At 38.4% G+C, this 25,216-nt stretch overlaps 1 protein-coding gene across 1 annotated transcript in view; it reads left to right on the top strand.

Moving 5' to 3' along the window:
* The window catches only part of LOC309874021 (pinopsin-like), an 82,658-nt gene that overhangs the window by 46,254 nt on the left and 11,188 nt on the right, over nucleotides 1-25,216 (top strand). Inside the window, exon 3 of the mRNA XM_082751908.1 lies at nucleotides 12,744-12,977. Coding sequence (XP_082608034.1) covers nucleotides 12,744-12,977 — 234 coding nt within the window. The remainder of the gene's footprint in view (nucleotides 1-12,743; nucleotides 12,978-25,216) is intronic.

Genomic DNA, 25,216 nt, shown 5'->3' with positions numbered 1-25,216 from the left:
AAAAACAAAACAAAACCCCAAAACAAGAAATTTACATCATTGACTGACCTAACTTGGAACCATCTAAATTGTAGGTTTCTGTTTCCAGACTGTCTTCTGGGCTTCTATTACAACAAGGAGAGAGAGACAGACAGATAGACAAAAACAGTCTTCCAGGCGGTGGAAGTCCTATGTCAGGCCTGTCAAAGCCTATGTACTCAAAATTACATAAAAGGTTCCTACCTTCTGTTTCCTGTCAGGATTTACCCTGTTCTGTTAGCAAAATTTAAGTGCCAACATCCAAAGGACTACAAAACAAGTGGAAATATGGTTTGAAAAATTCCAGTGCTCTCACCTCTTTGTGGGTTTGAGGCCATCTCTATGCATATGAGTCTGACATACCTGGATATATCATCAGCTTGTGCAAGCTGACCAGGCACTGAAAAATATTTGTAATGTACCACGTATCCCTAACGCTCCCAAAAAACAAGTCCCTCCTGTCCCTGCTGCATGTGTATTTGAATCTCAGTGATGCCTGGAAAGCTGTAGGAATCATTTTGTATTTGCATATGCACTATGTCTGAAGATATTCTGCCCTCCTCACCCATCTAATGGTAGGGGATTTGGGGAGAGGATTAGAGAGTATTTATGCAAGGGCTTTAGTCTTGTTTAGTCCTGGATTATTTTGTGTTTAATCACAACTTTCCACAAGCAGAAATTTCTGTACAGTCAAAGACTGCCTTACAGGATAATGTATTGAACTCATGAAATTGTAATAGTTTGGTTCTGCTTACCTTGTCTTTTTAGTAATCTAAAACAAATAACAAACTTTACAACAGTTTAAGTAGATGTTTTGTAATGGGAAGTCTTAAAATGATACACAATTTATAGAGGACTGGCTGTAAAACACAAGCTGCAGAAAAGGAATTTATCTTCATTTTCTGTGAGCTAAGGTAAGGATATTTATATACACACAGACTGGGTATAACTCACTAAGCCAGTTTCCCCTTGCTTACCTCCTCTAGCATATCAGAGTGAGGGCTAGAGAGACCTACCTTCAGGCACAACACAGTTCTGAGTACACAGTCCCCTGAGGAAAAAAAAATAAAAATATTCGTATACCTGAACTTCAGTCTTATTGACTAAATTTAGTTAATCTAGTTTAGCAGTTTACTTGAATTTCTCCCTCCTACCTGTCTTTCTGTGCTGAAAAAGAGGATTATGTGTTGTAGGGTGATATTAAAATTCTGGAGAATTTTGGGACTCCTGATACTGAGATGGATTGAAGACCTCCAGACTTTGCAGGGTTGTTTTGTTGGTGGTGGTTTTGTTGTTTTTCTCTGTGTATTACTGAATACAACCATGCCAAATGCATAATAATTTGAGGAAAAGGGTCTGTCATGTATATATGAGCACAGAGGAGAATGCCGGAGGCCAGTTTCAGTGTAATTGCTATATCTTTAAAGATGCCAATGAGAGGAGAGCTTTGAAGCCACTTTAGATTTATATTCTGTGCACAGTCGACATAATCTGACAACAAGGTCCAAGCACACATATTAGGCTTATTTGAATATAAATAGATACATATCAAAAGCATACCCACACGTCCTTAAAAATAAAGCCGTCTTGCTTTATTTTACATGTCAGTAGAAATTTTCGGGGGATTGGGAAGTGGTCCCTCAGAAAATACTGGAAAACTTGACCTCTCCGCAAGAACAGAGGTAATTTTGATTAGATGCTGAAAGACTGCTGATGTTTGAGTGATTTTAGTGTCTAATTTCACTACTGATATCAGATACTTATACACAGGAATGGAAAGTTGACGTTCTCCCCCACATGTGATAGCCTTGGTGTAAAGTAGTGTTAAATGCAAGTGAGAACTTTATATATGCAAGCAAAATTGGATCCAGAGGAATTCCCAAGCTCCATTTTATGGGAAAATAATATCCCAAGCCCTTTCTTTTTATTCACACCCCAGTTTCAGAGAAAATATTGTTATTTAGGGTAGAAAAGGCTGTTATTAATCCCACTCTAGATGTGAACAAAACATTGAGTCATACTCGTGTCATATCTTTCTTCTCTAATCTTGGAAGACTCCTGTGTAAGATTTTTCACACAATTATGGGCATATGTGTGTTTGTGTGTGCACCTTATGTAGTATATAATGTACAGTGTATCTGTATATATAGCATACAGGGTATATAAACATGCAGATGCTATATATAGTTTATAATATGTACATATATATACATATACAAATATATATATATGCAGTTGTACATACACTGACTTTTTCAGTGAGAAGGAATGGGTCATAAACCAAACTGCAAACATACCTGAAGGGTGTGGAGAAGGTTTCAATGTGTTCTGATTCCAAATAAATAAGTTTTCTGATCTCGGTTGACATTTGCTCTGACTCTTACATTTATTATTCTTGCAAAATATAAAACACAGTCTGTTATTTCCTGCTTTAGTTATATCGGTGTTCTAGTCTTTCAAAGGATTATTTTGGGTCAGCTATGATTGAAAACACTTTTCCTTTAGATGCAGACCAATATGCACTCCATTTCCTATGTAGATAGTAACACTTTATTGCTTAGCATCATGTAGTAATTTTGAAACATGGAAGGAATTTTTCCACCTGTCAGTTCATCTGGTTTTGAAGAGTTCAACTATATTTGTGATTTTACAGATATACATTCTGCAGACAGAATTATGTTTTCATTTTTCTTTTCCCTTAATTTCAGCTGGACTGTTAGATCCACCAAAGCCATTGCAAAAGTTATTAAAAACACATAGAAGTTGGTTATTGGAAGAGTAAATCTCTTACAGGTATAATTTGTTGGCAAACTTTTCAAAAACAGGGATTTTCAACTGAATTACTGGCTTGATTTTCTGAAAGTGGTCTCAGAAACCTCCATGGATTTGCTCAAGCCTTGTAGTTCTTTCTACCAGGTGCCCAATATTGGCAGTCTTGGTGCAAAGTGTCACTTCAGGAAGTATTCTGGCTTTTGGTAATCTATATATGTACCAAAACCACCTTTTCTCCTTCACACAGGTGCAGATAGAATCACAACATCATTTAGGTTAGAAAAGACCTTTGAGGTCACCAAGTCTAACCATCACTTAACACTACCAAGTCCACCAATAAACCTGAAGCACTGCATCGACACATCGCTTAAATATATCCAGATAATAGCAAAAATCCCTATAGTTTGGGATTGACTTTAAGCTACTTTAAATGAAAAGACAAGAAAACAAAACAAAACAAAAAATGGTATTTGCTATCAGAGGGCTCTGTGACATTCAGTTCTTCCAGGGTTCTAAACTTTTAATGCTGACCCATACAGATGGGACTTTGCACCTTTCACAACTCCCTGGACCAGAGTCAACTTTGACTTGACAGTTTGTCAGGTCAAAATAGGTGCTTTCCTTGAGTAAGGAGGACTCATCCCCTCTAGGAAATGCTGGAAGCAGAGTAACATATCCTGCCTTTAGAACTTTGAAGTTCCTCTAAGCTTTCATCATCCATAGGATATAACCTGGTTTTAAGTTAATTCAGGTCAACATGTTCTCATTGAGCCCACTGATAGGGATGTCAGTGTGAGTGAAGGCTAGTTAAAATATGCTCACTAGAACTGGGCTTAGACAAGCAATCAAATGCAAAAAAGTAATACGCTTTGTGATTGCTATCAGTTTGTACAAATTAGACTTCATTGTTTCAAGGGAATGGCTTGCTATCTATTACTGTCTAGGGACTTTGTATAAATAAGGTAAGGCATGTTAGACACACAAAAAAAACAATAACCTTAATATTTTAGAGCAAACAGTTTCTTTTGATCATCTTTTTCATAGAATATTAATTATATTTTAAAGAACTTTGAACAAAACCATTTTTTTTCAACTACGTCTCCAGATAGCAAACACAACTCACTGCCCTTTCAGTTTTCATTTTCCACATATCTTATTTTCTATACATCTTTGATTTGTTTCAGGCAGATAAGTGCCATGGAGGTGACACTGCAAATCTCAGAGACAGCAGCTCTGTGCAGTGGCACCGTTACTGAAGGACATAGATACAAATAATATTTTTTAGAAGTGTATATCACCACAAATAATGTATCTGCTTAAATGAGCAGCCAGAGCTGGTGGCACTTTAGCTTTATTTCACCTCAGAAGGATTATAATTATTTTTCTTTGTAGAGCATAGAGACTCGGTACTGCTTTACTTGTTGCTGTGATGCCTTCAGACCATTCAATGAATCAGTCAGTATGGATGAGCCAGTGTCTTCTGAGGGCTGAGTTGTTTGGTGTGGGATCCTCAAAGCGTGCTGGAGGCATACAACATCTCCTGGCCCTGTACTTCCCTTACAAGGAATAGCCCCGGGTGAAAAAAACAGTTGCTCAGGTCTGCCCAGCCAGGCTGCTGCACAGGTAGACACACTTCACCCATGCTCCAGGTTGATTGGACATAAGACAGCTCCAAGCCTCATGCATCTGCATCAGCCTGTTGTGGAGCCCAGGGCACAGGCTGGCTGACTGGGAGGCTGAGTTTCATAGTCATAGCTGAGTGCAGTGTGTTCTCAGCTTTTGCACTGGAATTGGCTTCTGTCCTGCCAACTCATTGCATGGGAAGCCCAAGCTCATGTTTTTGTAACTGTCTTCCTTGCTGGGTAAGGCTCTAGAGGGAAAGAGATATCCTCCACTTGGGGAACATATAAGTATCTAATGCACTTCTTTTTCTAAAACAAGACTGTTACACAAACAAAATTATAGCTATGTGTAATGCATCTTTAATTTTCTCATGCACATTAATGCTAGAAAATCCATGGTGAGGAAAGGTCAGAATGAAATATGAGTCATATATGATAGAAGTGACACCATGGGCTGCTTGTTTGTGTAGATGCGAATGTGTTCACTGTGTAAGTCAAATTGCTGTTAAAAGCCCGTTAGCTAGCACAGTGAAATAATTCCTGCAACTAAGAGGATTATAGTGGTTCTTAAGTCCACAACAGAACTTCACTGATATTAGCAGCAATAGCTTATATGCTTCAAGGGCAGTGTACGAAGCCCTAAGTTTTGTATTTAAAACATATCTTCCCCCTGAGGCATTAAGATGACTACTCATATTTCAATAACAAAAATTCCCAATAAAGCCAGACTTGAGCTGATAAAATATCTTTCTATGGACTTCAATTTTTAGTCTTGACAGTAACATTAAAATAATTAACTGAAAAGCCCCTTGTGTGTTTTTATGGCTTCCTCCCTCTGTATTTGTTCATATTAACACATTATGTGGCCCCAACTGAGCAAAGTGCTCAGATGCATGCTTAAATCTCACTTCACCAGTGAACATTTGAGTGCAAATGCTTTAGAACCAGGGCCCATTGGACAGTAAGATGACCCAAAGCAGATGTTTCTGTTTAGTCCCTGTTTCCACAGAGACTATGCATCTCTTCAGTGCTCACTCTTGTTTTGGACTTAGCCACTGAAATGCTAATAAAGAAGGCATCAATTTTAACCCAGAGATCTGCTTTCTCATGATTGTCTTTCTTAAATAACAATCAAAGTATTTAATCTATCTTAGTATTAAACCACAAAGTTCTAGGGTAGCCCACACTGAGAAAAAGATTTTTTGGAGATTCTCTTTCCTACATAATTTTGGAGCTTTAATGCCTTTTTTTTTTTTTTTTTTCCCTCCTTGTTTTTGCTTGAGGAAAAAATCCATGAAGATGGGAGAGGAGGAAGCTCATCAGCATTGACATTTGAGTCACTGCTTAGTTTGAGACATTCCTGGAGCTTGTGGAGGGTTATTCTTACTTATATGCAAAGAGAATTTTTAGTTTCCTTGTTAGAAAAAAAAAAAAAAAAAAAAAAAAAAAAAAACAGGGAAGACGGTCTTACTTGATTGGTTTGTAAAGGAAGAAGAATGGTCTTTTTCCAGCTTTTTCCTCTACTACATCTCTTGCATTAAAAAGTCTAGTTCCCTTCTGTTCATTTCAAGAAATTGTAGTAGGCTAAATGTTCAAAGATTGGCAGACGTCCCTCAGATAATTATAAATATTTCATTTGTCTCTGGTTTTGGTAGTACTGTTGAATATTTGATTATGTCAAAACAAGCACTCATAAATGACACATAAGAAGTCTGGCAACAAACACTGCTGCTCATAAATAGCCTTCTCTTTACAGTGCAGTTTTGGAGGAGTAAAGAAAACACAGTTATTTGCATATAAAATGTACAGAGGCAGCTCCAGGAAAAATGTATCAGCCATGATAAATAAACAAAGGACTTTGCACACATTTCCATATTACTTATTTGGAGTGGGCTAGCTAAAGGATGATTACAGCATCAACTACTTAGATTCAGACTATATGATTTTTATTATCTTCTACTTTAATAAATAGTTGGAGAAAGAGAAATTGATCTTGAAGGACAACATGAATAAACACCTCCCTTTGATTTTTAGGATGTTATGGTATACATGTCCCTTCCTTGAAATTACTATGGATGCTGGGTTCTTACTATACAGTCTTTCCACTTTGTAGTTAGATGAATGGTGTGTCATATATTCTTCATAACCTTTCAAGATGTTCACAACTGAAAATGTCTGGGAGCTGTTACAATCTATGAGAAAGGCTTTATTGGAGAAAGAACATTACTGCAGTAGGTAAGGAGTACAGACTAGGGTAAATGCAAAAAGAAAACACGGGAGAATTCATGAAAACAATCAAGCTTGATCTCCATCGCTGAAGTTTCCTCCTAATAACAGCTAACTTTAACCTAACTTCCTTATTTTGTGTCTGAAATACAACAAAAAAAAACTCAGTTTGTTTCTAGATAATGGGAATATGCACAGTTGTACATGTTAGTGCCTTATAGGGGTGACATACCTCTAGCATTTGGGGTCTTGCAGTTGTCTTTAAGATGCAGCAACACAGCTGCAGTGTACACCCATTGCTTGGGTCTTCCCTGGTGCCAATGGCATCCTCTGAGCAGGCGAAATATTCCCTTGGTCCTACAATTCATTGCCAACTAAATCCACAGGGAGCTGAGGAGGGCTTGCCCATAATGATATTGTTCCTTTGCATGCTATTGTACTGTAACATTAACTGTGTCAATGTGTCAGGAAGGTGCGGGTTAGACTTCTGCAAGGAAAAAGTCAGACTCAGTCTTTTTTCTATAAGATCAGCCAAGCTTTCTCTAGGTCATGGCTTTTCCCCAGGTCCCTGCCATGACAGGCCCACACATTTACCTAGGACTGATCTGAGGCTGTTCTCTGAGGTTCATGGCAGAGTGGCCACCACAGAGAATTTTGGGGTCCTTTTCTTAAACCTCCAATGTAATGGATGTTCCACAGTTACATCAAAAGCTGTTAGCATCCCTTGCTACTAACCCCTTCAATCTCCTACTATAAGCTCCCCTTTTTAGCGGTTCACGACCCCTTCAGACTTTGACAAGTGCTGTTGAAATTTCCCATGCTCTGCACAGACCTGCCAGTTTCTTCTTTGCCAGCACATGAAACAGTACTTCATCCCATCACTTGGTGAGAAATATATCTGCTATATCTTGTCAGCTGGGAGAGGAGGGGATTCAGCTTTTGAGGTCAACTGAGTAATGTGTCACTCAGGTCCCCTTTGAGCACATTTCTGCAGTTGCCTTCCTCCTCACTGAATACCCCTGTGGCTTCTTCCGTGCTCTGTGACCTATCACATCTAATGTATCTGCTCAGCAGACTGCCATAGTCATCTAACCGTGGTGTCTTGCATGTCAGATTGAGTGGAAAAAGAGGGTGAAAGAGAGCATTGGGTATATATGCGAGATATTCAGTTTTACTACAGGGCAAAACAAGACAAGAGCTAATTGTGCCAGTCTTATGCTTAGTGCCTGAGATTAGACAAGCTTGACTGTTGCTACCTGAGGCTGATTTCTGAAAAAAAAAAAAAACAAACAAACAAAAAAAAACACACTTCTGCTACATCTCAGAATGAAACTAGAGGAGACACATCATTTTCTCATTAAAAAAGAACCTCCCACAGAAAACAAAACAAAACAAAATAAAACACAACTTATTTTCCTTAAATGTAATGCCTTCTCTACATCAGAACAGGTCTCTCAAGTTTGCAGGAAATGTCTCTGTCCCAAAAAACACAGTTGAATTTACAGCAAATGCATGTGTTTTCCAGCCAACCCAACTACATACCTTTTTACCCCAATGGTCCAGTATTCCTTGTATAATTTTAAGATGTATTTTAGATTTCCTATGTATTTAAAAAAAAATATTATATACACCCTATATCTTCACATTTACATTAGGCTTTACGTATTCTAGCACATTATTTTAATCTATTTTTGATTATCATTGCCCAATGTTCTATCATCTGTCTATCCAGACACTAAGCATTTCTGGGAGGCACTTCCATTTGACTATTGAAAATAAAATGTAACAATTGTGTTAAATTGTCCAATGCTTTCAAAATAAGAAATAGAGTCATTTTAATGTTAAATTGCCTGCTGCTTTTTCATCTGCAAAACTGTAATTTTTATGTAGCTGTATTTTGCTTGAGGCCTTCCAACATGTATAAACAGAACTTTTAAAGGTAACATCTTTTAAAGGTAGGCTGCAAAGCTGAAAAGACAATGAAACAAAAAGCGTGTAGATAAATGTAGTATATGCTTTTGAAAACAAAACTCCAGGGCCACTTCTACAGAGTAGTCTAAACCTTGTTGAAATCCTCTTGCATCTTGTGTGTATTCCAGAATTACCAGGGTGATACCACAATGTGTTGGGTTGACCTTGGCTGGTCACCAAATGCCTAGCCATCCATTTGTTCACTCCTGCTCCTCAGCAGGACAGGGGCAGAGAGTAAGATGAAAAAACTTGTGGGTCAAGATAAGGACAAGGAGATCACTCACCAATTACCATGACAAGCAAAACACATTCAACTTGAAGAAAATGAATTTAATTTATTGCCAGTTAATTACAGAGTAGGATAGTGATAAATAAAAACAAAATTAAAAACACTTTCCCCCTTTCCTTATTCCCAGACTCATCTTCTCTCCTGATCCTTTTACCTCCTTCCCCCAAGAGGTGCAGGGGAATGGGAAATGGGGGCTGCATTCAGTGCATAATGTTTCATCTCTGCCGTTCCTTCATCCTCACTTCCTTCCCCTTCCCATGGATCCCTTCCACAGAATGATGTATTTCACAAACTGCTCCAACATAGGTCCTTCCCATGGGCTGCAGTTCTTCAAGAACTGTTCCATCATGTGTCTGTACTAGAGGGTGCAGTCCTTCAGGAACAGAGGTTCCCCTGTAGGCTGTAGCTCCTGCCAGACCACCTGCTCCTCTAGACAGGTGCAGCTCCAACCTGGGGCCTGCTCCTATGTGGTTTCTCCAGGTCACATCCACCTGCTCCACCGGGGGCTCCTCCACGAGCTGCAGCATGGAGGTTTGCTCCATGTGGGACCCATGGGCTGCAGGGGGACAGCCTGCTACACCAGGGGCCTCTCCACAGGCCTCAGGGGAGCTTCTGCTGTGTGCATGGAGCACTTCCTGCCCTCCGGCTGCACTGACCTTAGTGTCTGTGGAGTTGTTTCTCTCAAGTTTTCTCAATCCTCTCTCCCACAGCTCTCCAAATCCTCTCTCAATCCTCTCTCCCAATATAGAATGAAACAGTTAGTAGGAGACTCATGCCCAGAACACTATGAAAAAGTAAGATTACTGACACTTGGGAAGCAGATGAGTTACCTAAATGAAATATAAAATACAGTTAACAGCTACAGCAGCTCTGGGCATCAAACAAAAAACTTAGAGAAGCATCAAATACATTTGGGATTCATCACAAGAGATGTGATCTTATCATACTTGTCTGCTCTGGAAAACTGGGACACCCAGGTCATTTGGGATCGAGAGCGATTATGGAAGGACATATATTATGTTCCTTCTTCACTGTTGTTGTTTTGTTTTGTTTTGTTTGTTGTTGTTGTTGTTGTTGTTGTTGTTGTTTTGTTTTTGTTTGTTTGTTTGTTTTTGTTTTTGCTATCTGCAGTTCCATACTTTCAATCTTTTCTCTGCAACAGTGAGAATAGAAATATACTCTTGAAAATAACTATACTTAAAAAAAAAAAAAAAAGTCTGAAATTCTAACTTGCTCATCCCAGGAACTGGACTGTAAGTAAATCATATTATAGAATTATAATATGAGGTACATGAAAATTAGAATGATTGCGTACCTTGGTGTAAACATGGAAGTGAAAGATTCCATGAGCATGACAGCTAACTAAATTTGCTTTCCAATGGGTTTGTCTCACGACAAATGAGTTTTTAAACTCAATTATAGAAGACTGCAGTGGAAGGTCATCTTTCATAGACCCTGGGGACACATGAATGTCCTGTTTCAGGAACGTCTGTGATCAGAGATTTCTCATTTTTAATGATCAGAAAAGGAAAACTAGAGGAAAACAAACAAACAAACAAACAAACAAACAAACAGCAGTGCTAAAATTAAAGCTGAATTAGAGTAGATTTTCTGGTATCTAACTTAAGTTCATCTCATATTACATTTTTCTTCTTGATGAAAACATTAGCAGGGATCCTTCTTCTCTATTGATATGTGAAGAATTCAGTATCAAAAACTCTAAGTCAACCTCCTAAGTTTCAGAACATCACTCAAATTTTAAGGAAGATATTGGAACCAACAGACAGACTTATTAAAACAGACACGGTGATGATATAGGCTTCCCTTCTTAAAAAACTGAGTTGAAGATGTAAAAATAGAAGGATGTGTAACAAAATTCTTGCACAATCATTTCACATTTACACATCTTTCCTTCCCTTATTTCTCATCTGTAGTTCATCTATGCACAGAGTAAACTCTTGCAAACTCTTTAGGACAGAGGTCTTATCTGAACAAAGAGGGAAAATGTGCTGACCAGTGCTGCTGCCTTTATTGAAGATCTTTATTGAGCTAGGACTTTGAATTTCTGGTTTAATAGTAAGCTTGCAACATATCTTCCCTTCCCTTCCCTTCCCTTCCCTTCCCTTCCCTTCCCTTCCCTTCCCTTCCCTTCCCTTCCCTTCCCTTCCCTTCCCTTCCCTTCCCTTCCCTTCCCTTCCCTTCCCTTCCCTTCCCTTCCCTTCCCTTCCCTTCCCTTCCCTTCCCTTCCCTTCCCTTCCCTTCCCTTCCCTTCCCTTCCCATCTTTACCCCCCCCCTCTCCCCCCTTTTTTTTAAGTTTGCTTGCATTTCATTTCAAGGAGCTGACTTTTTGCTTATTTTGTAGTTTGTAGTTTTACCTGCACTTAGTTCCCTTGGGTGCAGTTTATTCTCAAGAACTGCACTTTGAGGCAAAGAGACCTTAAAGTGGATATAAATAACATTTGTCTGAGTACAAGACTCGATTGATTTATTTTAAACATTTTAATACTTCCTGAAATCCTGCTGGCTCATCTGGGTTAGCTAAACACATGCTGGGGGGCAGTTATGGAATTAACCATAGCCTTTGGAGACCAGTTTGCTGAGGCTCTATCTAGAGCTGTTGGAGAGAGACTGGAACCAAAATTAGCCTCCTTGAAGAGTTTGTCTTTCTCTGCTGGCTGCAAAGATGTTTAGGAAGACCAACCAGTGTTCAGTAGTAGTCTGCAGGGAAATGTATTTACACCAAGGGTTAAAAATAACATCTAGACATTACTTTAATGTTTAACCTCCATCTTAGTGCTCTAGACTCCAAAAGAACATGATGCATTAGTCCAGAATAGACAAAAGAAGAATATATTTTGAAATGCGGAGAGGCTTTCAATACTTCCTCAGCAAGACTGGATGTGCCCAGCTATAGCCACACTATAATTATTGGTAAATTCATAACAGCAATATGGGCTATTGTGCCATTGCATTGAACAGATCATTTAAGTCTGTGCTTCCTGTTTACCCAGTTCCTCTCTGTTTCCCCAAAACAACAGAATAACTGAACTAAGTCAATATTTGGAATGCTTTATTTATTCATTTTTAAGAGCACACACACAAAAACAAAGAAACAAAACAAAACAAGTAAACAAAAAAACACTATTCTGACGGTTATCATGAGTGAGGCTGATTTATCAAAATGGTGAACTACCCAGAACAGATAATCTATAAAGAATAAATCCTACCACTTAAAAGTTCATAAAGTCTTGTTTGGAAGGCTTCTCTAGTGTTCCACTCTTCATGTGACCTTTGCCAACATTACAGTGGGCTAAAAAAGACTTTGATAACAAGCCTTGACAACATCCAAGGGCAGATGTACTGAGCATTAGCACAGTCTTAATGTTGCTCTGCTGTTTCCACAACCCAAACAGTAAATGCTTCTGTTGGTTCTCATGTGTTTCATAATGCTTCTCCATCTCAGGCAAGTCTTGGGGACTAGAATAACTTGAGTGAAAATATTATGCAATTATAGAGAATACCATACCTAAAGAGCAACTGGAGATGACCTACCAACTAGTAAAAACTAGATGGTAACTTCTGTTTTCGCTCCAACCTCTTCTTTGACTCTGGGTTATGCATGCAGCATGATATCTGTGAGGCTTTCCTCAGTGTCCGATGGAAACAATGAAGGTCTTCCCATTGCATTCTCTCACTTTTGGGTTCGATGTTGATTTGTTTCTGGAATTACAGTGTTGATTGTCATTGTTGATCTAAAATCAAGAGTCCCGGTGTTATTAAAACAATAAAAACAACTGCTCAGCTTCTTAAATCCTATCTTTTTTTCCCCTTCATCTTTCACTAGGTTGGAAAAATCCACAAGAACACTGCCCGCAAAAGAGAATACCACGTACTGTTCATGGTGATCACTACGGTTATCTGTTATCTTGTGTGTTGGATTCCCTATGGAGTTATAGCACTACTTGCAACATTTGGTAAGCCAGGTGTGGTGACTCCAGTTGCAAGCATCATACCTTCCATCTTAGCAAAAAGCAGCACTGTTTGCAATCCCATTATCTACATACTTATGAATAAGCAGGTAAGATATGTTATTTTAAAATTATATTTTCCTCAGGGTACGTCAGGACTTCTGTGACTACCTGTCCTGTGGATGTGTCTTTGGGAAAAGGGCATTCAGGGCTGAAAAATATCACTGGAGTCCTGGGATGGAAATGTCAACACATTATGTTGCTAAATAGCAAGAACAGATATACATCTGCTTACTGAAATTGCTCATGTTCTTCTGAGGACTTGCTGTGTGTTAATTTGCATGCTGCAGTGCTGCCAAATGTAATGGAATCTATTTACAAAAGAAGAATATTGGGGGATGTAGGTGGAAGAAAAGAGGGACAAGAAGAGGAAAGGATTTCATGACATTGAGAACAATCTGAAGGAGAAGATCTGTTGCAAACACTTAACCATTTTTCTCGACAGATACGCTTGAAAACAAAAAGTCATTTCAATTAAGTTTTTATGCACTTTTACATTTCTTTCTGTTAAATTCCCACTTCATCTATATGCCAAAATAGGGAACAATTTTATTTTCTCTTGAGGGGCAAGGCCAATTCTAACATTTCTAAAATGCCTAGATCTAGCTGAGGTGCCTTATTCCTGTAAATGGCATTTTCTGTACAGAAAAGTGAACTTAAAATTTCTGCATTGACTACTCTGACTCTGAAGTTTGATAAGGGCAGATCTGGAAGTTTTAAAAGTGTTTTCCAGTAAGGTATTTGGAAAATACACGTAGGTTATGAAAACACTTTAAACACTTTATCTTTTTGATTACATTAGTGTGCTAAACATTGATATGAATTTCCTGTTCTCACTGTGTCCATTGCTATTACATAGCAAATAAATCCTTTTTTTTTTTTTTTTTTTTTTTTTTTTTTTTTTTTTGCCTGGTGCATGCTGGAGCCTAATCTCAGTATTTATCAACAGCAGTGTTATATTATTTTGAAGCCTAGAAAAAGGAAACATTGAACATAAAAGCCAAATATATTCTAATTTAGCCACTGTCTGAGATTATTCTTCATCTACCCTAAATTATTAAACAAGGAATTAATATGCTCCTGAAGACTGAGGGAAAAATCCCAGATAAGACATGAAACTTCCCTGAAATCAGAAGGAAACAATATTTTTGCCCTCCCCAATGCTAGGACTTCTTTTCCAAAGTCTAGTTTAAGCTGACATTGGAAATACAAAGAGCTCCAGAAAGTGCTAATACTGAAACAAAATTGTAACTTTTTCTCCTTTCCCTTACATGTTACAGTTATTATGGAAACTTCTCAAGAGTAGCATCTGTCTTGCTTCTTTGTCCTCTGAGCACTTAGGTCCTTAACTTCCATGAGGTCATCTGGCCATGCTATGGCCACTAGAGCAAGCTATAACAGAGAAGGCAAGTACATTTTGGCATTGTATTCACACACAGAGCGCATCCCAGACAACAGGGTTACAGAAGCTGAGGTAAAGATATGGATCTTAAAACACATGAACTCAATGTAGAGCCTTGGGTGTCTCCATATGTCTCAAGAACAGAATCACAAGCACAATTACCAGTGGTGACAACCTGGCAGCCACAGATATAAACACAACAAAAGAAGGCTGTTTTTATATTCTCCAACTGCTCCAGGCAGTTATTGAGAACTCTGTATTCTGCAGCATCAAAGGCTTACGAGATAGTCACACTGCTGTGGGTGTGCTGAGACAGAGAGGAAAGGCTCACTGTTGGGAAAAACTTGATTAGCAAGAATAAAGCCAGGATGCTTGCACATCACAGGAATGTAGCAAGCTGTCCAAAATCACTCTTTCCCTGCAGTAGCTGTTTCTTTCAGATAAAAAGAAGAAAATTGTGAATACTTAACTTGTTTCTCAATATGAGGCTGACATTTGATCCAATTTATCATCTCTTATAAAGGAAGAACAATGCTGGATGATCTGTCTACAGGGGGAGAATTCCATTTGGACCATTTTGAGGCAAGGCAGGCAATTTCTTAGCAGCAGGAGCTGAAAAGACTTTGTAACAATTCAGGAGCACCCTGGCAGGGAACTGCAAACAGTTTCTTAAATATCTCTTCTTAGTCTTCAGTCATATGCAAGACTGAAGTATTAGACTTCTCTCTTTGAACTTTGAGAATAATTCTTCTGTTTCCCACTACCTGCTGTTCTGCAGTTGCCATCATTTAACAAAAAATGCAAAGGAACAGAGTAGTTGAATAAGTCTTGAAGGGTAGATCATTAGTTGCCAGCTGGTAGTCACTGTATGATTTTTTATTATTTTTATTTTTAATACAGCTAGCTTCCTTAGTGTTGCAGAAATCAAGACAAGATCATTCCTGAAAAGGAGCTTTGTCAGATTAGGGGTAAATACTCTCATTGTAATAAAACCAAAATAATAGTTCTCAGTTCTCATTTGTTTTGCCATTATTTATTAGCAGAAAAATAACTATTTTTATCTGAAACTGAGGAATGGTCTTCACTCACAAGAGGTGAAACATATCCATCCATCTGTTCACCTTCTTTTCAGACCAGGAAAAAAAAGTTAAACACCTTTGTCCTATGTATGAAATGCATTCACAGCATGTCAGCTACTTAGTAGCTTTCCTCATTCCTTTCTGTAAATTTAACCATTCAGGAAAAGTTCTCTTCCCAGCACTTAGCTTCTCTGGGCTTCATGTTTTGCTGAGAATTGTCATAGGAGGCTGGTGCATCCCAAAAGAAAAATTATCTAGCCTGTATTTTTCATGGTCATGTCTTGGATACAATATGCCAACGGTAGGCTATTTACTCATGCATGTTGTAAATACACCGAGAACATATGGCTTAATCTCTAGGTCTCTGTGCATAAGCTAACCTTTTTGCTTTGGGACCTGCTCTGAAGGTTGCAAAACAGCACCGGTTGACTGCAGCCACAGTGTTAGCTTCCATCTGTCATAAAGCAATTTGGAGTATCGTGGAATTGCCACCCTCGGAGCCTGCCTTAAAAGTCATCCTGCAGAACACACCTTTAAATTAACTCTTGAACATGTTTTGAGTCACTTTCTTGGTCCAGAAAGCCCAGGAAAAAAAAAAAAAAAAAAAAAAGTTAAATCTTTGTTGGTTCCTTCTGCACTGCCTTGAGGTGATAAAATAGCTGGGGTGAATTTCTTTCCAGTAGTGGGGACTCCCTCATGCAGGACCACATGGCTTATACTGCTGTCTGTTTGCTGCTCCTTTCCAGGAGCACAGAAAGGCATAGTTTCAGCTGGACCATTGCTGGTCTAAAAACATCATTCCAGGCTTTCATTAAGCTTCACTGACAAAGCTGTAAAGCATTAAGCTGCTTGAACTGCCTGAGATTGAAGTAACACCTTCAAACTTCCACCCATGCAGCTACCCCAACAAGTTATTTATGACAGCTTCAATTTCCCTCCTTCCACCATGGTGATGCAGAAACCTCCTCTTCCACATGTTACATACAAGCAGTTGTTAAGCCTTCACCAGAGAGATACCAGCTCCCCCATAACAATGGGCTTGCTGTTGCACAGATAGGGGCATCTTGCCTTCCTGTAATCCATAGGGCAACAGGAACTCGAAAAACCAAAAACTTTCTGATGGGTGTAACTGTACTTCAGGACATACTTCACTGAGAACCAGGTATCAATAGCTGGATAACACAATAGTGCAGCAGCTTTTTAGGTTAGCCTTATCTGATGTATGAGAAGTTCATTCAGTTTTTATTGATATAGAAGTCTAGATACGAATAATGAGTGCTTGAGAGGGTATGGTTATGGATGAGAAGTGGGTATTGAGAGTGAGTCAGTCTGCACTTGCTATTTCACATAATTTCAAGGTAGCATTCAGAGAAAACAGGAATTTGCTTCATTGCAACTGACAGCCAAATTTTAGACAAATGAAACCTTATCACTTAAGGATCTCTAGAAACAATCACTTGGAAGCCTCTGATCAGTTTACATATATATGTTACAACATTTGTTGATGTAAAATGATCTTGCTTAGCTGTGGTTCATGGGCTTCAGACTAATTACATGATTTCAGCAGTTATTTCCAGACATTTAGTCACTCAGGCAGTACACCTACATTTCCCTGGACTACTGAAACTCAAACCAGCACTTCTAATACTGTTTCGCATATTACAGTTTGGAAAACAAAAAAAACAATCACACACTCACACATAAATAAAAAATAACCACTCAAGCACTGTGATAATCAGTGTCCTATTTCTGGTGTCAGAAAATACCTTTGAGCAAAAGTAAGGAGGGAGAGCGTGAGGGAAGAGATGTTTTAGATGTGAATAGAAGTTACTGATTACCAGTTTGATTTCTACCCTGACTTCTTGAATTAAAATCACTACACTTATAAAAATAGAAGCAGAGCTTGTCATTTTCCCCAAGGATCTGGAGAAGTGATGCTGACAAGAATATACACACTTGTCTGAAAATAATTAATAATGTGACCTTTCCAAAGTTATCATGATTTGGGGCTTGGTGAGGGCGAATAAATTAAAATAATGAACAAACTAAGCCAACTGCAAATAATTCTGCCTTTTTGTTGTTGTTGTTGTTTGTTTCTGATGGGCAATGAGATGTGAATAATAATGTACTTAAGAGTGCTCCTCAACAAGACCTGGAGCCAGCACATGCAATTGTGCTTCTCTCTTCTCTCATGAGTGAGCACTTAGGCACATAGCCCTGTTGCTGCAACGGGGCTACTCACACATTGAATTTTCTTCAGATTTATCTTCATTGCTCATGCACATAGTGTAAAATAGCCACCTGGGCCCAAGCTGGGAGCCTCAATGGAGAGGCTATAAAGAGGTGAGGTGACAGTATTTGAGACCAATGTGTGATAAGCAGGAGTTAACCCAGCAAGGAAGTGGAGTTTCCCCAGTAGGTTAGAACTGTGAGAAAAAGGAAAGGCATTTTCATATTGTTTAGCTGCATTAAGATGAGCAATAACACACCATCCAGAGAGGTGACACTGATTCAGGTCACAAGTCAGACACCTCCCAGATGTGCTGCAGCTGCAGTGGGACCTGTACCACCTCCCCACCACTCACCAAGCAGATCACTACCAGGCCAACCCCTCTTCAAATGCATTTGTGGAACTTGAAATGAGTCCTTCTTTAGTGATAAGATTTTTGCACCTTATACACAGTTTTCTAACAACCCTTTTCAGTCCATCTTGATGCGACCTTATGCACCGAGCAGGGAGAAATGCATATGCACTTTGGGAAACAGAGCTGCACATGACAGTCATAAAGAAAAATAGAAAAAAAATAATAATAACCTTAACATTTCCCAGCTGGATACATAACAGCTGTATTTTCACAGTCAATTTTCATGTGGTATTGTGCAGTTTTCAGCATTTCCCACAAAAGGTAATGTTTCAGTTTTCAAACTGCAGGAATATGTGGGTAAGTTAATGGTTTTTTGTTGTCCTTTTTTTTTTTTTTTTTTTTTTTTAAGTGCTCATTTTTCCCCTTGGAAAACTAAGATACTTTAGCTGCATGAGAACACAGTAGGACAGATCCAGAAAGATGGTACACAATAAAGAGACAATTGTGTTAAACCTCATTTTATGGACAAACTGAAACATATCTATTAAGTCCTGAAAAGAAATCCCATTTTTTTAAGTTCATGACCTTCTAGAAGTTTTCAGACTTATCATAAGATTTATTGCTATAAATTGCTATTTTTTCATTAAAATTCCTGTAAGATGTTAATAAGAAGTTAATAAATGATTATTATTTTTTTTTAATCTCTTTCACTGTTTTCTGGTCTGATATTAGGTATATAAAGTAGTGGCACCGTATTACCTAACAAGCAGTATTATGACTTTTTAAAGTTGAGGGGCAAAAGGAAGAGACGTCTCAAGGGCACCTTTACTGCTGTCATAAAGTACAATTGCATCTCACACAGTGAGTTCAGAATTACTTTAGGTGTTTCTTTCTCAGATTATGACAAAAAGATCAGTTCAGACAAATAACCTATTTAACTAGGGTTACAAGTACATTTAGCAGCCCCAGCTAGCATCATGCTGTCCCAGGCTATACTCCTGGTGCAACCTGGCTGAATATGTTCAGCATTATCCTGCCTGTCCTGTGGATGCTTTCAGAGGGCTGGACCAACCTCAATATCACAGAAGAGTTTAGGACTTGTTTGTTCAGACCCACATGAAAAGTAGCAAGCAGGCAGCCAGGTCACCAAAAGTCAGGTCAAGCAAAATACTAAATAAATATAGAAACAATTAAACACGAACAAACACAAACACAGGATAAGTATCTGTTTACTGGGCTAGTTAGTATCAGGGATGACAGCAACAGAAATGATGTCCACTAGGGAACAGGATCTGTAGGTAGGCTGAACTTCTGCTGTTCTTCAAATAACATTGCCAGGTGACACTGAACAGGGAGCTTCTGTTGCAGTGCTCTCAGCTGCATCTCCAGGTCAGACTGAAGTTTAGCCCACACTAAAATTCATCTGGTGAAGGTCAAACATTAATTTAACATCAGATTTCTGTGTTAATTCTAATGTTTCTGCTTTTCTCTCAACATGTTCACATTTAACAAGTAGGACTCCATTTATGCTTCTATATTTGCTGCAGCCTTTATTTTCTTATTTTCAAAGCTGTTTGCAAGCATACGTCATCTGAAAAAAAAAAAACAAACAAAAAAAAAAACAGAATCTGTAAGACAATGCAACCAATTATATGAGCAAAGAGTTTAGTTGCTTTATGAAGACTATCGGATTCAACAGATGAAAAAGATAAGATTTGAAAAGATAAGTGTAAGCCTGGAGGTAATAGAAATTCTCATTTGTCTCTCTTGTTCAATCACTGAGTAATCTCTTGCGATGTAACAGTGGCATAATACTATAATTTTATCCAGAGCGGGACATTTTGGTGTATTTCATCTGTCAGTTGATATTACTTCTCAGTGTTTTACTATGTCTACCAGGTATATCTTTGCAGTCATGTATCCAGCTAGCAATTCAAGCAACAATCATTTCAGATTAGGTGATGGAGAGAAAAAAATAAAATGAGATTTCTTAATCAGAGAATTTTTCAACATTTATGTAGCTTTCTCTAAATACATATTTAATTAATTGATTTAATTCTCATTATCCTTGTAAAGCAGGTGAATATCATCATCCTAGTTTTGCAGCAGGACAAATTTGAGTATCAAAGGTTATATTACTGCTTAAAACCTTATGAACTTGCATGACAAATCTAATTCAGATCTGTAGAACTCTATGATTTAATCATGATGTCCTTCTCTGTTCAGGACAAAGTACTCAGTCAAAGTACTTACTGTACTCAAGGATGTAATGGTTTCCACAGTATTGAATATGTGACATAAAATATAGAAGCCTACTAGGTCTGTAATTCATTAGATTAAGTCCCTTTTCATTATAAACTGCACCTTTTAATCCCATTAAGAAATTTGACTATGTGAGACTGAAAACAAATTGATGTTCCTTGTTTCTTGAACTAGAAGCAATTGCAGAGCTTTATTCCTCAGGTGTCTAGTCAGCCAACTTCCAAACTAATTTTGCTTGTAGCCAGTTTATAATCCTTCATTCCTGGTTTACTCAAAAAAAAAAAAGAAACACACCTTATTCTTTGGGATGTCTTCTGTTCATACTCAGAAACAGCAGTCAGATGACTTTCTTCATACTGTTAGGTTAAATCAGCTTAGTTCTTTCAGTTTTCTCTAGTGATCAAGGCACTTCATTCTTTTGACATCAAATGTAAACACAATTAAAGATATAATTAATACTACTGTTTGCTATATCTATAGTCTCATGATACAAAATTATGTGCAGTTAATATTATGCAAATGCCAGTGACCATAAATATGCCCAGTTGCCATCACTAATATGTAGTCATAGCAAAACCAGACCTGCAAAGGTCCTGACTTTTGTTAATTGCATTCCCTTGCTCGTAGGCAATGGGCCATTCTTGTGGCATTGACTTGAAGTGGCAAAGGCAATACTCCAGCCTTCCTCTTTTATCTCTTTTATTTTCTTTTATGTCTCTTTTAGCTTTCTGAAATTTTGAAAAAAAAAAAAAAAATCAAATAACAACAACAACAACAAAAACAAAATTATAAACTTATTGATAATCATGCTCGAGATTGTGTATTTCATCTGGAAAACAACTTCCTAGCGGATCACTGAATATTAGAAAAGGACCAACGCTTCAATGCATTAGAAGTTATTTCTTGTTTATGTAATCCTATTTTAACTCCCTTGATTATTGTTATCCTCTGAATTTGAATCAAAAACAAGAACTACAGCTCTACAGTGACTTCTTAAATCCCTTTACTGTGACTAAATTATGACCAGATTTTCAGAAATGGGTGTACAGTCATGGTCTGTTATATAGGGTACAACTATGTAAATTGAGTACTTTACGGATGACTTTGTTTCAGATGTAGCATTTTATTCCTTCGGGGGAAATATTACTCAGGACTTTACAACTCAGAGAGAGATAAGACTTCTGTGTGTACTGGTTTTAGACCAATATGAATATACTGAAAGAGGAATTCAAAGTTAACCAAAATGTGTACGCCTTCCTTTTCACTTTCACTATCTTCTCTCTCAGTGATCACCAATGACAAATTCAAGGGATTTCTATGCAAGTTATGAAAAAAAATATAAAATAATAATTTAAAAACAAACAAACAAACAAACAAACAAAAAAAAAAAACAGGAAGTTTTGTAACTTGTTGAGAAATTTTCCATGAAAGCATCTGCTCTGTGCAAAATGTGGTTTCTGCAAAATTTGAAGCTGTTAACTTTGCTAACTGTATTTTCAGCTGGGAAATCTTAAGGACAAAACATTCAATTTCAGAACATATTTCCTTGCCTTAGCCTCTACACATTGGTTTCTGTAACACCTATTTTCAATGAGAAACACTGCCCCTTAACCTGGCAGATCAAGCTCCCTTCCCACACTGCATGTCCCATGCACAAATGATGCACAAATGTGGGAGAGTTGTGGCTTAGCTAGAGAACAAAATGCAGTGAAATTAGTAGTCCAGCATGGAAATACGGTTTATAGGAAAACAGGCAGAGTGAGTCTAAACTATGCCCTACAGGTATCTGCTTATAACTGGATACTTTGCCAGTCCAAGCTCTTGTCTGGATTTTTTTTTTTTTTTTACTTTTTTTAAAAGATATGTTCTGTGTTTGTCCCAGATTTGGAAGAAATTTGATAAGTATTAGATTTTCTCTCACAACTAAAATTCTGATTTCTCAACCCAGTCAGTTCTGTTGTATTATTTATTATCATAGAATCATGGAATATCCTGAGTTGGAAGGGAACCCACAAGGATCATCGAATCCAACTCCTGGCTCCACACAGGACCACCCAAAAATCAGACCATGTGTCTGAGAGTATTGTCCAAATACTTGAACTCCAGCAGGCTCAGTGCTGTGACCACTGCCCTGGGCACCCTGTCCCAGTGCCCGACCACCCTCTGGGTGCAGAACCTTTCCCTAATACCCAGGGTGACCCTCCCCTGTCCTAGCTCCATGCCGTTCCCTCGGGTCCTGTTGCTGTCCCCAGAGAGCAGAGCTCAGTGCCTGCCCCTCCGCTCCCCTCGTGAGGGAGCTGCAGGCTGCCATGAGGCCTCATGGGGAGGACTCATAATAACCTGCATTTTATCCAGAGGCAGTATGAAAAGTAGTGCTAAGGAATGCTGCTCTAAACTCATCTGACCACATTTAGCATGTAGATTGCTTTACTCTAGAGCAGCTAAAATGCCCACAAGCTGCTTTAGGTTTGTGTGTGTTCGTTTGTGTATTAGTAGAGTGTAAGACAGACAAAAAGAGCCTGAAAAATACACAATGGAAGATAGGCAGTGGTATGGTGATACAAAAATAATCTTATGAAAATAAGGAATTTGGGTTTCCTTGTGTGGTGTTCTTGGTCTCAGCCTAAGTGGAGCTGTGAAGAAATATCCTGAAACATCCTACTTTCCCTAATCGTGCATTATACACAGACTACTGCTAAGGATAGAGCACTCACAAGCCAGGGGAGCAAGAAGACAATTAGGTCATAATTTTACGAGTTCTTGTTCATATGCTTTAGTAATAACAGAACTGGGACAGGTACATAGTGGTCTAAGTCCAACACAGTTAGCTGTAGTCTTTCTTTTAATTCTTGTGGGTTGATCCATAGTCCATAGGAGAAGAAATGAAAATACAAGAAGAAACCGGGTAGGCAAAAGAAACATATTGATGATGACTATATAAGCACATACATTTTTCAAATGTCAAAATAATTCTTGTTGCTATGATTTGAACTTTCAGCAAAATGAGAGTTATTTCAAAATGATCTGGAATCACTCATCACATATTACAGTAGTAATAGACCCTTCATTTCTTCTCATGAAATAAAATGTTACTGTAGGGACTGGTAAATTTGCTGCTGCCTCTGTCAGTCAGGATCCATCAATCATACTGCAAAGCCCTAAACAATTCTGACTTACTGAAATAAGAACAGAAAATAGAGACAGGGTCCATTTTGTTGCTGTTCACAGATTTTTGCCTGTTCTTGTTCCTCACACTGCTTTAGGAAACTCTTCTTTCTTAAGTTCCTTTAAGGTAGGAGAAATTAATTTCACATAAGCTGTCCTTTTTATATATAGTATGGGTTTTAGTAGCTCTACTTAAGGCCAGTGAAGAGCTAGCATGAGATAAATATTACAATCAGTCTTTTCTTCTGCAGTAATAAACCCTGTTGAAAGCATCTGGGGTTTCTTAAAGCAATGTGCAACAAAGATGCAGTAGCATTGTTAATATTGTGCTTTCATGTGCACAGACAGCCTCCTGGAAATTCAGCAGCCATGCTGGTTGCATTGAAGTATAAGTAAATGAAAGCTTCTCTTAAATGGTTTCCTCTAACAAAATAACTATACCCAGTTTATGATCCATGAAGCTTTGGTCTCTGACTTTGTTTACTCTGTATGAGAGTGCATGTTACACAAGGACTTATCTTCAGAATACTTTTAAATGATCAGAGATTATATGAATATTATATTCATGAAAATAAGGTAATACTTCTCAGACATTGGTATGTGTTCTTTTGTTTTTGCCTTCCCTGCTCTTCTACCATGGAATAACTTTGTTGGTATTATTTTGGCAACAGATTATTGCTTTGTTTTATTCTCATCTCTAATCTTCTTGGGTTGCTTCAGGTGCTCATTAAACTGCCTAATGGCCTGATACCTATGTTCAGCCCCATATATTCGTAAAGTCTAAATTAAATCCATCAGATAGCTTACAATTTCATTTGTATAGAAGAGAACAAGCACTGAAAGTTACAGGAAAATGACCCCAAACCTCCAGAGAGGGATATTGCTATGGAAGGAAAACAGTGTTGCTTGATTCAGATGGAAGCTTCAGCAAATACACCTGTCCACTCGTCTGAAAAAACAAGCTCAGAAACAGACCCTAAACAGAACTTTCCCCACATTTTCCTCCTGGTTGGTAGTCCATACATCTGCCCTCTCTGCTCAGGATATATTTCATATGATCCTCCTGGCTCACACTCCTCATAGGCAGCAACACTGCTCCTAGGGGGTAAATCTCAGGTATTTTTAGTTTGCAGAAAAGGTATAGAATCATAGAATATCCAATTTGGAAAGGACTCACAAGGATCATTGAGTTCAGCTCCTGAGTCACCGAAGGACCACCCCTCCAAAAAAAAAACAATAAAAAAAATCAGACCATCTGTCTGAGAGCATTGTCCAAATGCTTCTTATCTCTGGCAGGCTTGTTGTCATGACCACTTGTCTGGGCAGCCTGTTCCAGTGTCCAATCACCATTTCAGTCAAATGCCTTCTCCTGATATCCAGTCTGACCCTTCTCTGTTGCAGCTTCAAGCCATTCCCTTGGGTCCTATCACTGGTCACCAGAGAGCAGAGATCACTGCCTGCCTCTCTGCTTAGCCTTGTGAAAAAGTTGTAGACTGCGATGAGGCTTCCTGTCAGTCTCCTCTAGGCTGAACAATCCAAGTGACTTAAGCAACTCCTCTTACATCTTCTCTTCCAGAACCTTTAGCATCTTTATTGCCCTCCTTTGGATGCTCTCTGTAGCTTTGTATCTTTCTTACACCGTGGCACCCAAAACTGCACACTATACTCAAGGTGAGTATACACACACAGAGCAGAACAGGACAGTCACTTCCCTCAGCCAGCTAGCAATGCTGTGCTTGATGCACCCCAGAGTAGGGTTGGCCCTCCTGGCTGCCAAATCCAGCATAAGTTCAGGG

The sequence above is a fragment of the Aythya marila genome (assembly GCF_965140915.1).
Source record: "Aythya marila genome assembly, chromosome: 1".
NCBI classification, from domain to species: domain Eukaryota; kingdom Metazoa; phylum Chordata; class Aves; order Anseriformes; family Anatidae; genus Aythya; species Aythya marila.
This window is presented reverse-complemented; position numbering and strand designations above follow the sequence as displayed.